We start from the raw sequence: 10702 nt of genomic DNA, 5'->3' as shown, positions 1-10702 counted from the left end.
CGCGCCGTTTCCTCCTCCTCTTTCTCTTTACTTGACCTCCAACTTAAGTTCGTTAGGTGAACGGCGCGGTTTTAAAGCCCATTTTAGACGCGCAAACGGCCGCAATTGGAATCACCTTTGGGGGGAGTCGCGCGCGCGTCTCGTTCTCCACACCGGAGTCTGTGGAGGAGGAGGAGAAGGAGAAGGATCGGCTCCGGGGGACGGGGAGCCCGACAGAAGCGGCCAGCTGGAGTCCTCGGAGGGGGTGAGTTTTTTTTTTTTGTGTGTGTGTGTGTGTGTGTGTGTGTGTGTGTGTGTGTGTGTGAGAGGGAGGGAGGGAGGGAGGGATGTTCTCCCCGTTCTGAGTGTTTCAGGTCCGGCGGCTCGAGCTGTTCGCTGTGTCTTAAACTATCGCTTTAAAAGAGGCTTTGTGGTGGGTTTTCACTTCGTTCACACAGCCGGCTGGTAACACACCTGAAACACACCTGTGGGTGTTAATGGCTCCGCACAGCGCGCGCTTCTCTGCTCCGAATTCTCCTTAAGTCGAACTGGGTGTCACGAAGGAGCTGGTTTATTATTATTATTATTATAATAATAATAAATAATAATATGGTGACTCGTTTTCCCGCACTGACAGCCCCCCAGAAACAAGGACATCGTGCTCGTGAGTTGGTGGTGGGGGGGTGAATTGCACTGTACCTTTACCATCTGTTTTGCTGAATCCTTGGACCCCCCCCCGGCACTGTGCATGAGGGTCTCCAGGCCCTTCATTCCGTTGTTGTTGTTGTTGTTGTTGTTGTTGTTGTTGTTGTTTTTGCTCTGAACGCCGTTATTCTCCTTAATTCGTGACTCTTCCCCACAGTGACTGAGTGCTGAATGAACATCGCACTCACTCTTACTGCGTTCGTTCACCCTAGTACTGTACCTCGATCAACAGCGGTAGAGCAGGAGGTGCGATTCGATCCTGGTGCCGTTAACTAGTGTGATGCTCTAACCACTGCGCCACCTGCTGGCTGAAGTGAATTTCCTGTCATGGCTCTGCAGATGTGGTTAATGAGCAACACTTGTTTCAACAGTACTTTGCTGGGTTTTTCTCCAGTAGTCTGTGTGTGTGTCTCTCTCTCTCTCTCTCTCTCTCTCTCTCTCTCTCTCGCGCACAGTGAGGAGTCGTGCTCTCAGGCCCAGTTGACGCCCCTCAGTTGAATTTGTTTTCTCAACACTGAGGGGAAATTCTTTGTTCTGCTCTTCACACTTGCATTCCTCTCAGGGCCGAAGTGCCGACTGGCGCCCACTGGTGCGCAAGTCCTGTAAGTCGCCGTGACTGGATTGCTGGGATCCAGTCTCTCCTTTTCCATGTGCCTGGGGGCCATGCGGTCCAGAGAGGGATAAACGCGCCTTTCGTAGTCTCACCCTGCCCGTTGGCTGTGTGTGCGTGTGCGCGCAATTGCTGACTTGTTTTTCTGTGGCCGTCTCAGGCGGTTTATCGTTCCCTGCAGTCGCGTTTGATGTCGACGCTCCTGAGGACGCCATTGTCCTGCAGACCCGAAAGAGTTCGCTGGGTGTGGAGGGAGGGGGTGCGGTGCGGTTTCCTGGGGAGGAGTGACCGGCGGCAGCGGTGGGAACGGGCTGCAAAAAGGGAAGGGGGGGAACAGATGCACAATGGCTGTGTGTGGACAGCGCCGGTACACAATGTCCTGGCTGAGTCGAGGCCCCTTTGTGTGTCCCGCTGTCCAGTCTTTCCTTCTGTGGCAGGAAGCGCCTTCCTCCAAATTCCCGCAAAAGCACGTTTGTGTTTAATTCCCGCTGAGCGTTCGGTGCTCGGAGAAATTCTCTTGAACCCGACGGCGTCCAGCAGGCATCCTGTCCCACACGTGCCCTTCTGGACGCTTTTTTTTTTTTTTTTTTTTTTTTTTTTTTTTTTTTTCCCCCTCCTCCCTCCCTCCCTCTCTTGAGGTTCCCAGCTCAACGCCTTGGGTCCCAAAGGAGGGAAAGGGGACGCCAGGAGCCTCGGGAGGTCAAGTGACGCCGGCTATTGCTGCTGGGCAATTCGTTTGTGAGCTTCTCTGTAGCTGGTTGTTGGACGTGTTGCGGTTAGGAGGCGGCGCCAGGGCGGGGGGAGTGCGAGCCCAGGGCGTCCGTGTCCCTCACATTAATATTTCATGGCTTCCTGCTGAGGCTGCAAAGTGCAGCAAGTGAACATTCCCTCAAAGGCCTTACTGCTGTAAGGGACCTCTGTGTGATGCGGCCGTCTCCTCGACCGCTGTAGCCCCAACCCCAGTGTGTTTGTCCACGTGGGTCCCGTGGAGGCTCTTGTGTTGGACCGTGTTCTCACTACCTTCTCACCTTGTGCTCTCAGGTTCAGGCTGCTGAATGCAGCTCCACAGGAGACGGAGCAGCAGCGAGAATCGGGAGGAAGACGAGTCCTGCGGCAGAGGGGCCCCACGGAGCACTCGCAGCGCTGCCGCTGCGGCGGTCCACCATGTCCCTCGGCACGTTCCACCTTGTGCAGACGCTGAAGAACTCCCCGGCGGCCTTTCGGCGCCGCTTCCGGCGCGACCGTACAGAGAGCCTGTCCCACGGTGACCCGCTCTTCAAGGTGCACTACCTGGGCACGGAGAAGATCTTCTCCCTGGACCTGGAGCAGGCGCAGGATGCCATCGGCAGGTTGTTGGAGCGCGCCCCGGGGAAGCTGGGCAAGGAACATGCGCTGGTGGTGCGGCCGCGCTACGTCGAGGTGAAGGAGCTCAGCACGGGCCGCCAGCTCACCAAGAGCTTCCTGCAGGACATCGCGTACTGCGCGTCCGACTCCACGCGCCCCAATGTCTTCCTCTACATCTGCCGCCAGCGAGGGCAGCAGCTGCTGTGCCGCGTGTTCTGGTGCAGCCGGGCGGAGCGGGCGCGGGACATGACCGCGTGCCTGGCGCGCTCCTTCCAGAGGGCGTTCAGCGATTGGCAGGACGATGCTGGCGCCTCGCGCGGGGAGCTGATGCCCAAGAAGGAAGAGCCTCCCGCGACTCCTGGCACTGCCTCGCGCAGTCTTACGCTGCCTGCCAGCCTGGGCAAAGGTGAGTGAGAAGTGTGAGCAAGGCATTGTGGGAACGGTTTCCTGTGTTGCGCGAACCGCAGACTCGTGTAACGGTAACTGTGTCTGACAGCTCGCTGGAGAAAGAGGAGCTCGCTGTCGCCCAGCCCCCTCGGCGCCCTTGTGAGGAGGGGCTCCGCATCCGACCGGCGACCCTCGCACTGACGTCTGGGCCGGACCCCGCCCCCCCCGGTGTCTCTCGGCCTCTGGCGTTCAACATTGACGCAGACCTTGGGCTCTGAGAGCCTCTGCTTGCAGTGGAGGTGACGGGGCTGCTGGGACACGGAACCGAAGACTGGGTTCCAGCTCCAGCATCAGTCTGGCAGATTATTTCTTGCTTTCATGAGCGGATTAGTGCGTTTTTACCGGCTCACCTTTTAGCATTTAAGCTGCGAAACAGGGCTCTTTTGTTCCTGAGCAATGCTGGGGGGGTGTGGGGACTCATGTCTGGCAGACAGGCTGTCGAACTCATGGCGAAAGCAGACTTGCCCAAGTAGACGGGAAGGAGGAACGACGCAGCACTGCACTGCGGGAGATGCATGGAGACACGATGAGCATCGCACAGGTGTTTCTGGCACGAGCGGTTCACTCCACACCTGGATTTCTCGTGAACGAGTTTCCACCCACGTGAGGTGTCCTTCCGCCCGTCACCGTGTCGTCTCCCCAAAGTGTCAAGTTGCTTAGCATCAGCACTGCCACGAAACCCACAACCAACCGGTTGGCGCCGTGAAGCTCAGTGCAGGAGGACCCCGGTGGCTGAGCCCTTGGTGCTTCTTCAGCTCTTATCGAAGTACCTTAACCACTTTTGTGCTTGAAGGATTTGGGTTTATTTTTAGAAACTGCTCCGAAACATGATTAATTGGTTCAACTTTGTACGAACAGACGAGTGACTAACGTTGCATTTTAATATTTATATTGATTGATGCCTGCATATTTAATTTTTTTTACCGAATAAACTTTTTTAAATCATAACCGACGATGTTAATCTTGTTTGCTCATCTGCTGCCCCCTCTTATCTTTGATTACCATACCCTGTCAGCCAAAGTATGCTGTTTGAGACACTGATCTATGTAAATGGTGACATTCAACGCCACACACCTGTACCAGCTGATGGGCTCACCTGAGGTGCTCTGTTTCAGTGAGCTGTGTCACCGTGGGTGGCAGGGGGGTTCGAGTCCTGCTTGGGGTGCCTTGTGATGGATGTGCATCCCGTCCTGGGTGTGTCCCCTCCCTTTCCGGCCCCGTGTTGCTGGGTTAGACTCCGGTTTGCTGTGACCCTGTTCAGGAGAAGTGGTCTCAGATTCGTGTGTGTGTGTGTGTGTGTGTGTGTGTGTGTGTGTGTCTGTCTGTCTGTCTCTGTCTGTCACTGCAGAGAATAGTCCTATCTTTTGGACTGAAAGTTGCCAGGAACTTCCACCTTGTACTTTTATTCTCCTTCGGTTTCCGCTTCCGCAATTGCAGACGTCGCTCTCGCAGGGGGGATTTTTAACTCGATTGCTGCACAGCTTCACGGACGTGGAATAAAACGAGCGACGCGGCACGGGTGCCTGCGTGCCAAGAAGCACGGCTGCTTTTATTCGCTGGCTATACCAGTCCGCTGTTCCACACCAACGATGTACATCGAAAGCAACGTTCACAAAGGTGTAGGCATACTGACACCTTGCTGGGAGATCTGCTCACTAATAATGCTAAACAAAGCAGAGTTGAGGTGAACAAGAGTGAAGAAGCTGAACTGACACATTCGCTTTCAGCGGTGGGAATGGAGCCACGCTTCGAACCCCACGACGGACATCCTCCGTTGCTCTAGAGGTGTAGCTCCGCCACGGCCTGCTCGTGCAGTCCCGCTGTCCCCGTGTGACCTTCGACCCTTTCGGCGATTCCTAGCGCCGGTCTCGCGGCCGACCCTCCGGCGAGCCCTGCTTGGGCCCGCGCAGCTGCTGCACCTCCCCCAGACTCTGCACATGGAGTCTCCTCAGGGCCTCCACCTCCTCCAGCACTGTGTGGAGCAGGAGAAGTCAGAACGTGTCCTGGACCTCGGGCCCGGTGACACGGGTTCCTAGAAGAAGACTAGAAGAAAAGGCGCTACTCGTTGTCCCCGAAACGGGCCTCGTGCACAGCTTCAACAAGAGCAAGAAATGGCAGCGCTCAGGGAACGAGCGGCAAGCGCTGCCCCCGTGTGGAGGAGCGCGCGTGTCGGCGGCCGGCCCAGCCTACCTTTTCTGTAGAAAGGTTCTTCCCTGCTGCTGTGGACCAGGAGCGCTTCCAGGAAGTGGACGAGGGCCCCCGACACGAGGAATCGCTCCGACAGAGCGAGCGTCTGCACGTAGTTCATGTCCAGGGCGAAGGGGTTTGCAGGAGGGGGGACCGTGCACAGGCCAACGAGTTCGCTCACTATGTCCCACACCTGCGTTCCTGGGGGACGAAGGGAGGGAGGGAGGGAGGGTGGGTCAGAAAGGGGCAGCGAGGGAGAGAGAGCCACGCCGCCACGTCCACATCCCTGGTGGCGACTGGTGAGCCTCAGCTGGACAAACGGTGCCAGTTAACGCCTAGTACTTTTTCACAGTGAAACGGAGGAACAATTTAATAATTCGTGCGAAACCACGAGCGCTTTCTTCCTCGCTGCCTCCCACCTTGCGAAGGCCAGTCTGTGATGGACTTGAGCTTCATCGGCGTGTCTCGAACCAACGAGTCGGCGCCTCCGATGTTGATGAGGCGCTCGTGATTGGACCGTATCCAGGCATACGGTCGACCGTATTTAGCATAACCCGCCAACAGGAAGAGAGTGCAGTTCATTTCCTGCATAAACGGGGATTGACAAAAGGCGAAGAGGAAAGAAACGTCACTGGCAACAGGCCGCGTAAAACCTGCACATCGCTCCTGTCCAGATCAATACAGAATATTCCGGAAGCATTGCTCACGGGCACGGCAATCTCCTTCTCGCTGGGCGAGGCAGGCAGCAGGTGGGCCTCCTGGCACCTGAGCGGCGGAAAGGAAGAGGAAGCGATGCGTACGGGGACGTGGCTGCGTGTGCAGTGCGCGTGCTCCCCTCCCTCCCCCCACCGTGGTCCCTCGCTTACCTGCTGGCCGACAGCGGCGGGGACACCGCGGCGCTGCTGCTCCGGCTGGCCTCGGGGCTCCCGCTGCTTCCTGAGCTGGAGCTGCTGAAGGAGGAGGCGGCGGACACCGGGAAGCCAGGAGAGCACCAGCCCTGGGGTAGGAGAGGAAACACACACACACACTGAGAACACACTGCAGAGTACTAGCCAGGGCAGCAGAAGGTCGGATCTGCAGACAGGCGTGGCCCCTGCTTCCAGCCGAAGATGAAATGACTGAAGTGAGACGTTCACCTTGTCCTCGTTGACCACAGTGAGCAGCAGCTCCTCTCGGCCTCTGAGCCACGGCTGGAAGTAGCGGAAACCCTGCAAGCGGAAGGACAGAAGGGCTTGGCCACACTGACCTGTCCGACAGGCCAGAGATCCAGCAGTTAAGCTGGCAGGACACGGAGCGGACGCTGCCGAGATCACGGTACCTGAAGGGAGCCCAGGACGGCCAAGTCGGACAGGAAGTGAGCGAGCCTCTTCCTCTGGTCCTTCTCCGGCTTCTGTGCTTCCACGAAGAAAGGAGATGCATGCAAACACACGTATAATAGAGAGTTTGTCCAGTTTTTACTCTACCAATTCAGGGCAAGTACCTTCCTCAGAGGTACTGCAGCAGGAGTAGCTGTTCAAACCCAGATCCTTTGAGTGCAAAGCGACGGCTCTGACCACCGTGCCCCCTGCTGGCCACCTCTGAGCAGAGCGAAGGTGTGTGTGTGTGTGTCTGGCCTGTATGTGTGGTGTGTGCCGTTGGTGTGTGTGAGGCCCCTCCCTCCTGTGGTCTCCTAGCAACGCTAACCCCCGCAGCATCCCAGCACGGACTGTTTCTCCTCATGGAAAAATTGCTCATGAAAGGGTGACCACAGTATTATCCCGTTATTACCTAGTATTAATACCTCTTTGTGGCCCTTAACGCAACATAACACAATAAACTGCCTGCCGTGAATGTGCCGCCGAAGCAAAGTGTCTATTTATTATTATTATTATTTAATTGTCCTGCTCACTCACGTTAGCGGCCATGACGAGCAAATGATCCGCTTTTCTCCTCCATTTACTGCAGTTCACAGGAAAACGAGGGAAATCGCGCCGAACGACTCCGGTTGCCGGTCGCTCCTCCAGCGGCGCGACGCACGAGCGATCGGGAGGCGCGCGGCGCGACGCAACGCGACGCGACGGGAGCGGTGCGGTTCGGTGCGGTGCGGAGGCGCGCGGCCCAGGGAGCGTCTGCGTGGTGTCGCTTCGCGGAAAAACGACGAAAGAGGGAAAAATACGCATCGCGGGTCGCTGAGCGCCAAATACCGACATCCGGCCGGAAAGAGCGCCGCGCGTCTCTGGCGTGACATTGATGGACTGTGTGTTACTAACCGCGTAATTTCCACGGTTATATCAAAATTAAGTCGGTATAATAAATGTATATCAGTGTTATAACTGGGTGGGGGTGGGGAGCGGAGATCCACGGATCCCAGTGGTAGACGTATGGCTATGAATTCGGGGTGGGAGACAGTCCTGAAGGCCACGATTCCTTTGAGAGCAGAGGGTACAGAGGGTATGTGAAGGTACTACGGTATGTACCCAGGGAAAACCCCAGTGCAGCTACAGTGATTTCTGTGAGGTGAAGGTTCTTTCTTCCCTACGATGCCAGATCATGTTGTTGTGGTGTTCTTCACAGAGCAGGGTCGTTGACCACAGTACACCGTAGTCCTTTTCCATGGATTTCTTCACCACACATGAGTGGGAGGAAAGCCAGCGGGGTCTTACCCGGCATTACTCCTTCTGCCAGCGTCACACGCCGTACGCCCCACAAATGCCCATCTTCACCAACAGTGAGGGTGGCCAACGGCCGATTTGACGGCGCACTCTCTGCGTAAGAAAACCTACCCTCATTAGTGGCCTTCGTTCTCATACACTCTTGGAGTTCTGTCCCATTCCTTCACCATCTCCACACTCAAACGCTCCAGCTCGTTCACCTGAAAATGATGAACGGTTCACAAGCACTTTCATTCAAGGTGAGGTCACTTTTGCCACCTCCTCCTTGTCTTTCAGATACCATTGCAGTCCAGGCCTGTTTGCTGTGACCCCAAGTGCGTTCTCTCAGAAAGTGTCCCTATGCAGCATCTGTCCCGGATGAAGGCTCTTTAGGTGGGGCTCAGCATTTCTTGCCCTTTGCCAATGGAACCCGTGCGTACATCTCCCAGGTCCCCCTTTGTCTCCCAGGAGGTGAGGACCCGCCCAAACCCTCAGCACACCCAGGCTGAATGCCACGCACACTATTACCTCTTCATCCAGTATGTACAGATGGGAATTATGTATGTAGATCATACATCCTGGAAGTTATCTTTACCCGAGACATGTGCTCCCACAGTAAGGTCCATTTCTACCATGCCACCACTCTGTGAGACTTGGTAGATGTGGTTAAGAGCCTGTGTGGTAAGAGCCATCATCTCTGCTCCGAGCAATACGTATCGTAATGTGGCTAATCCCACCGCTGCCAACGTACACTCTCTGCCACGAATACCATATCCGCAGCGTGCACTTCGCAAATCTGGCTCTCCAGTGAGATTCACATCGGTGGCTCAAGAATGGACTGGAAGCTGGCACAGCTGGTAGGGTGATTTGTTGGACACCACAAAGGACTACTTCGCTGTGGAACTGCCCCTCTCCAGCCTGGTCTTGGACTATGAGGTAAGGGCTGAGTCCTGTGTCTCTGATGGTCTAACCTGAGTCCTGAACTGCATGCAGCCTCCAGCCACCTATAGCCCTTTTCCTCCATTTTCATGAACTAATGAGAACGTGTTGATATTGAAATGTTAGTGTTTTGCATTTTCTTAGCATTATGGTGAGCACTTGTAAGAAGAGCCACAGGACCCAGAGCTACAGAAGCAGGACAGTGTCAGCACTGCTACCCACAAGGCCATCACTCCTACAGTCAACAGTGTAAATGAGGCCATCTTTACTGGCAGGCAAGAAAGCAGCATTTATATTGGTATTTTCACACACATATTCACTAGTCCTAGCCAAGAGAATAGAACTGAAACAAACAACACATTGATTTCTTTCCCTTGTGTGAAGGTTGTCAATTACTCAAAGATACCCAAGTGTGATACCTGGAGACCCCCCATTTACCAGTGGGGGTTGGGACAGTGACTGCAGTTGCACTTGTGAAAGGATCTGCTCTTCCCAGGGGGTCTCATGGTGTGTTTTCTCATGTGAAAGGAGGTCAGGTTTAAAAGACAACTCCAGGGCTGTGGGGGGCCGCCGCTTCAATGAGCCTTTCTTAACATAAGCAGGGGGAACTGTCCTTTATAAGGCTAGAGTGACTACTTGGGCCCTGTTGGTATTTTTATGTAAACATGGGGATAATAAGATAAGCTCTTAACATCAGAATTTAAACTGCTGATGGGCCCCTGCTTTTGTCTTCAAACTGAGTATTTATTGTAAGGTAAGATGTGCAGTATGTGTAAAAACTGTAAGGTAAATTTTACTTTTTTAAAAGAGTAGTTAAAACTGCCAAACTGTGGAAAGCTATTTCTTTTATGTAGACCTGTGTGTGGTTTTCCATCTTAGTGTTGCAGGACTAAGTTCACATTGTATCATAACATTACACAATCATCACATCATCGAGCCTTTCTGAGGTGTCGTAGGTCTCAAGAAAACACCGAGGAAGGGAGGTGCCCACTTGATACCGTCGATGAAGTCCCCACGTTGGCACCCTGCGAGTCGATGTGGTTAGGGTTAGGATTCTTTATTGAATATGTCCAAATAAAAAAATGTTCTCAATATATCTGTGCTGCACTTATCTTATCTGTGCTAAACTGAAATAAAGGGTTTTGCTGTCAAAGAAATTAAAATGTGCACTTACAGAACAGGCAGAATAGATGACGGGCATGAACTAAAGTCAGCAGGTCGCACAGTGGTTAGAAGTTACTTCTTTAGACAAGCGGTCCCAGGATCGAGTTCCCTCTCCTGCTCTAATGCCTTTGATGAAGGTACATACCCTAGTCTACTGCGGTGAAACTCGTCTAGGTGTGTACATGGTGGTAAATCAGTACAACAAGTAGGTCAACCCAGTACGTTGCTTGGAGTGAAAGCCTGGAACAGTTAAACTTAAAATAGAAAATAATTATTTGACAAAATGAGCCTTAGTGAAAGCAGCAGAAACACAGTGGGACTCACTGTTGACAATATTATATAATTCTGCAGCGCTTCAGTTCTGTTCTGAGGCAGATACATAGATCGATATTTAAATTTACAGTGCTAGTTTCATTGGACCGAATTGATACTGATCGGAACTTAACTGGACACATCAATGTACACAACAGAACGAGGCAAACTGTGTAAACGTCTATGCTATGTTTATGTAAACACAATTTGTAAAACACATCTTTGATGATATGAATTTATGAAAGTGGACACACCGGGACATGGGCTCCGATATGATATCGACCAACAGCCGGAAACGATCGGAGCCCCGGGAAGGTGTGAGATTTTTGTAAACTTCTTCGTTCTTGTTTCGTTTCGTTTTCCGTGTGGAAAAAAAACCAGGCGA

The 10702-nt window shown here is 53.7% G+C and overlaps 2 protein-coding genes across 3 annotated transcripts; one reads left to right on the top strand and one right to left on the bottom strand.

Annotated features, from left to right (window-relative positions):
- Nucleotides 1–350: 350 nt before the first annotated feature.
- LOC114912097 (low density lipoprotein receptor adapter protein 1) lies at nucleotides 351–4150 on the top strand. The gene is made up of 3 exons (XM_029257166.1): nucleotides 351–412; nucleotides 2336–3044; nucleotides 3135–4150. Exons 2-3 carry the CDS (start codon nucleotides 2459–2461, stop codon nucleotides 3224–3226), a joined length of 678 nt encoding a protein of 225 aa, XP_029112999.1. The 5' UTR covers nucleotides 351–412; nucleotides 2336–2458; the 3' UTR covers nucleotides 3227–4150.
- Nucleotides 4151–4545: 395 nt separating this feature from the next.
- Nucleotides 4546–7413, bottom strand: LOC114912137 (uncharacterized). 2 transcript variants are annotated; one of them, XM_029257601.1, is made up of 8 exons: nucleotides 7165–7413; nucleotides 6591–6662; nucleotides 6409–6480; nucleotides 6139–6269; nucleotides 5980–6037; nucleotides 5692–5857; nucleotides 5276–5473; nucleotides 4546–5128 (listed from the first exon to the last, which is right to left on the bottom strand). In XM_029257601.1, the coding sequence occupies exons 1-8, from the start codon at nucleotides 7174–7176 to the stop codon at nucleotides 5118–5120; spliced, it is 720 nt and encodes a 239-aa protein (XP_029113434.1). In that variant the 5' UTR covers nucleotides 7177–7413; the 3' UTR covers nucleotides 4546–5117. The 2 variants fall into 2 exon arrangements, with proteins under 2 accessions (XP_029113434.1, XP_029113433.1); XM_029257600.1 differs by having other exon boundaries at nucleotides 4546–5057.
- Nucleotides 7414–10702: the final 3289 nt, after the last annotated feature.

This window comes from Scleropages formosus, chromosome 13 (genome assembly GCF_900964775.1).
Source record: "Scleropages formosus chromosome 13, fSclFor1.1, whole genome shotgun sequence".
Taxonomy (NCBI): Eukaryota; Metazoa; Chordata; class Actinopteri; order Osteoglossiformes; family Osteoglossidae; genus Scleropages; species Scleropages formosus.
The sequence above is the reverse complement of the archived record's forward strand: the minus strand, read 5'-3'. Positions and strand labels throughout refer to the sequence as shown.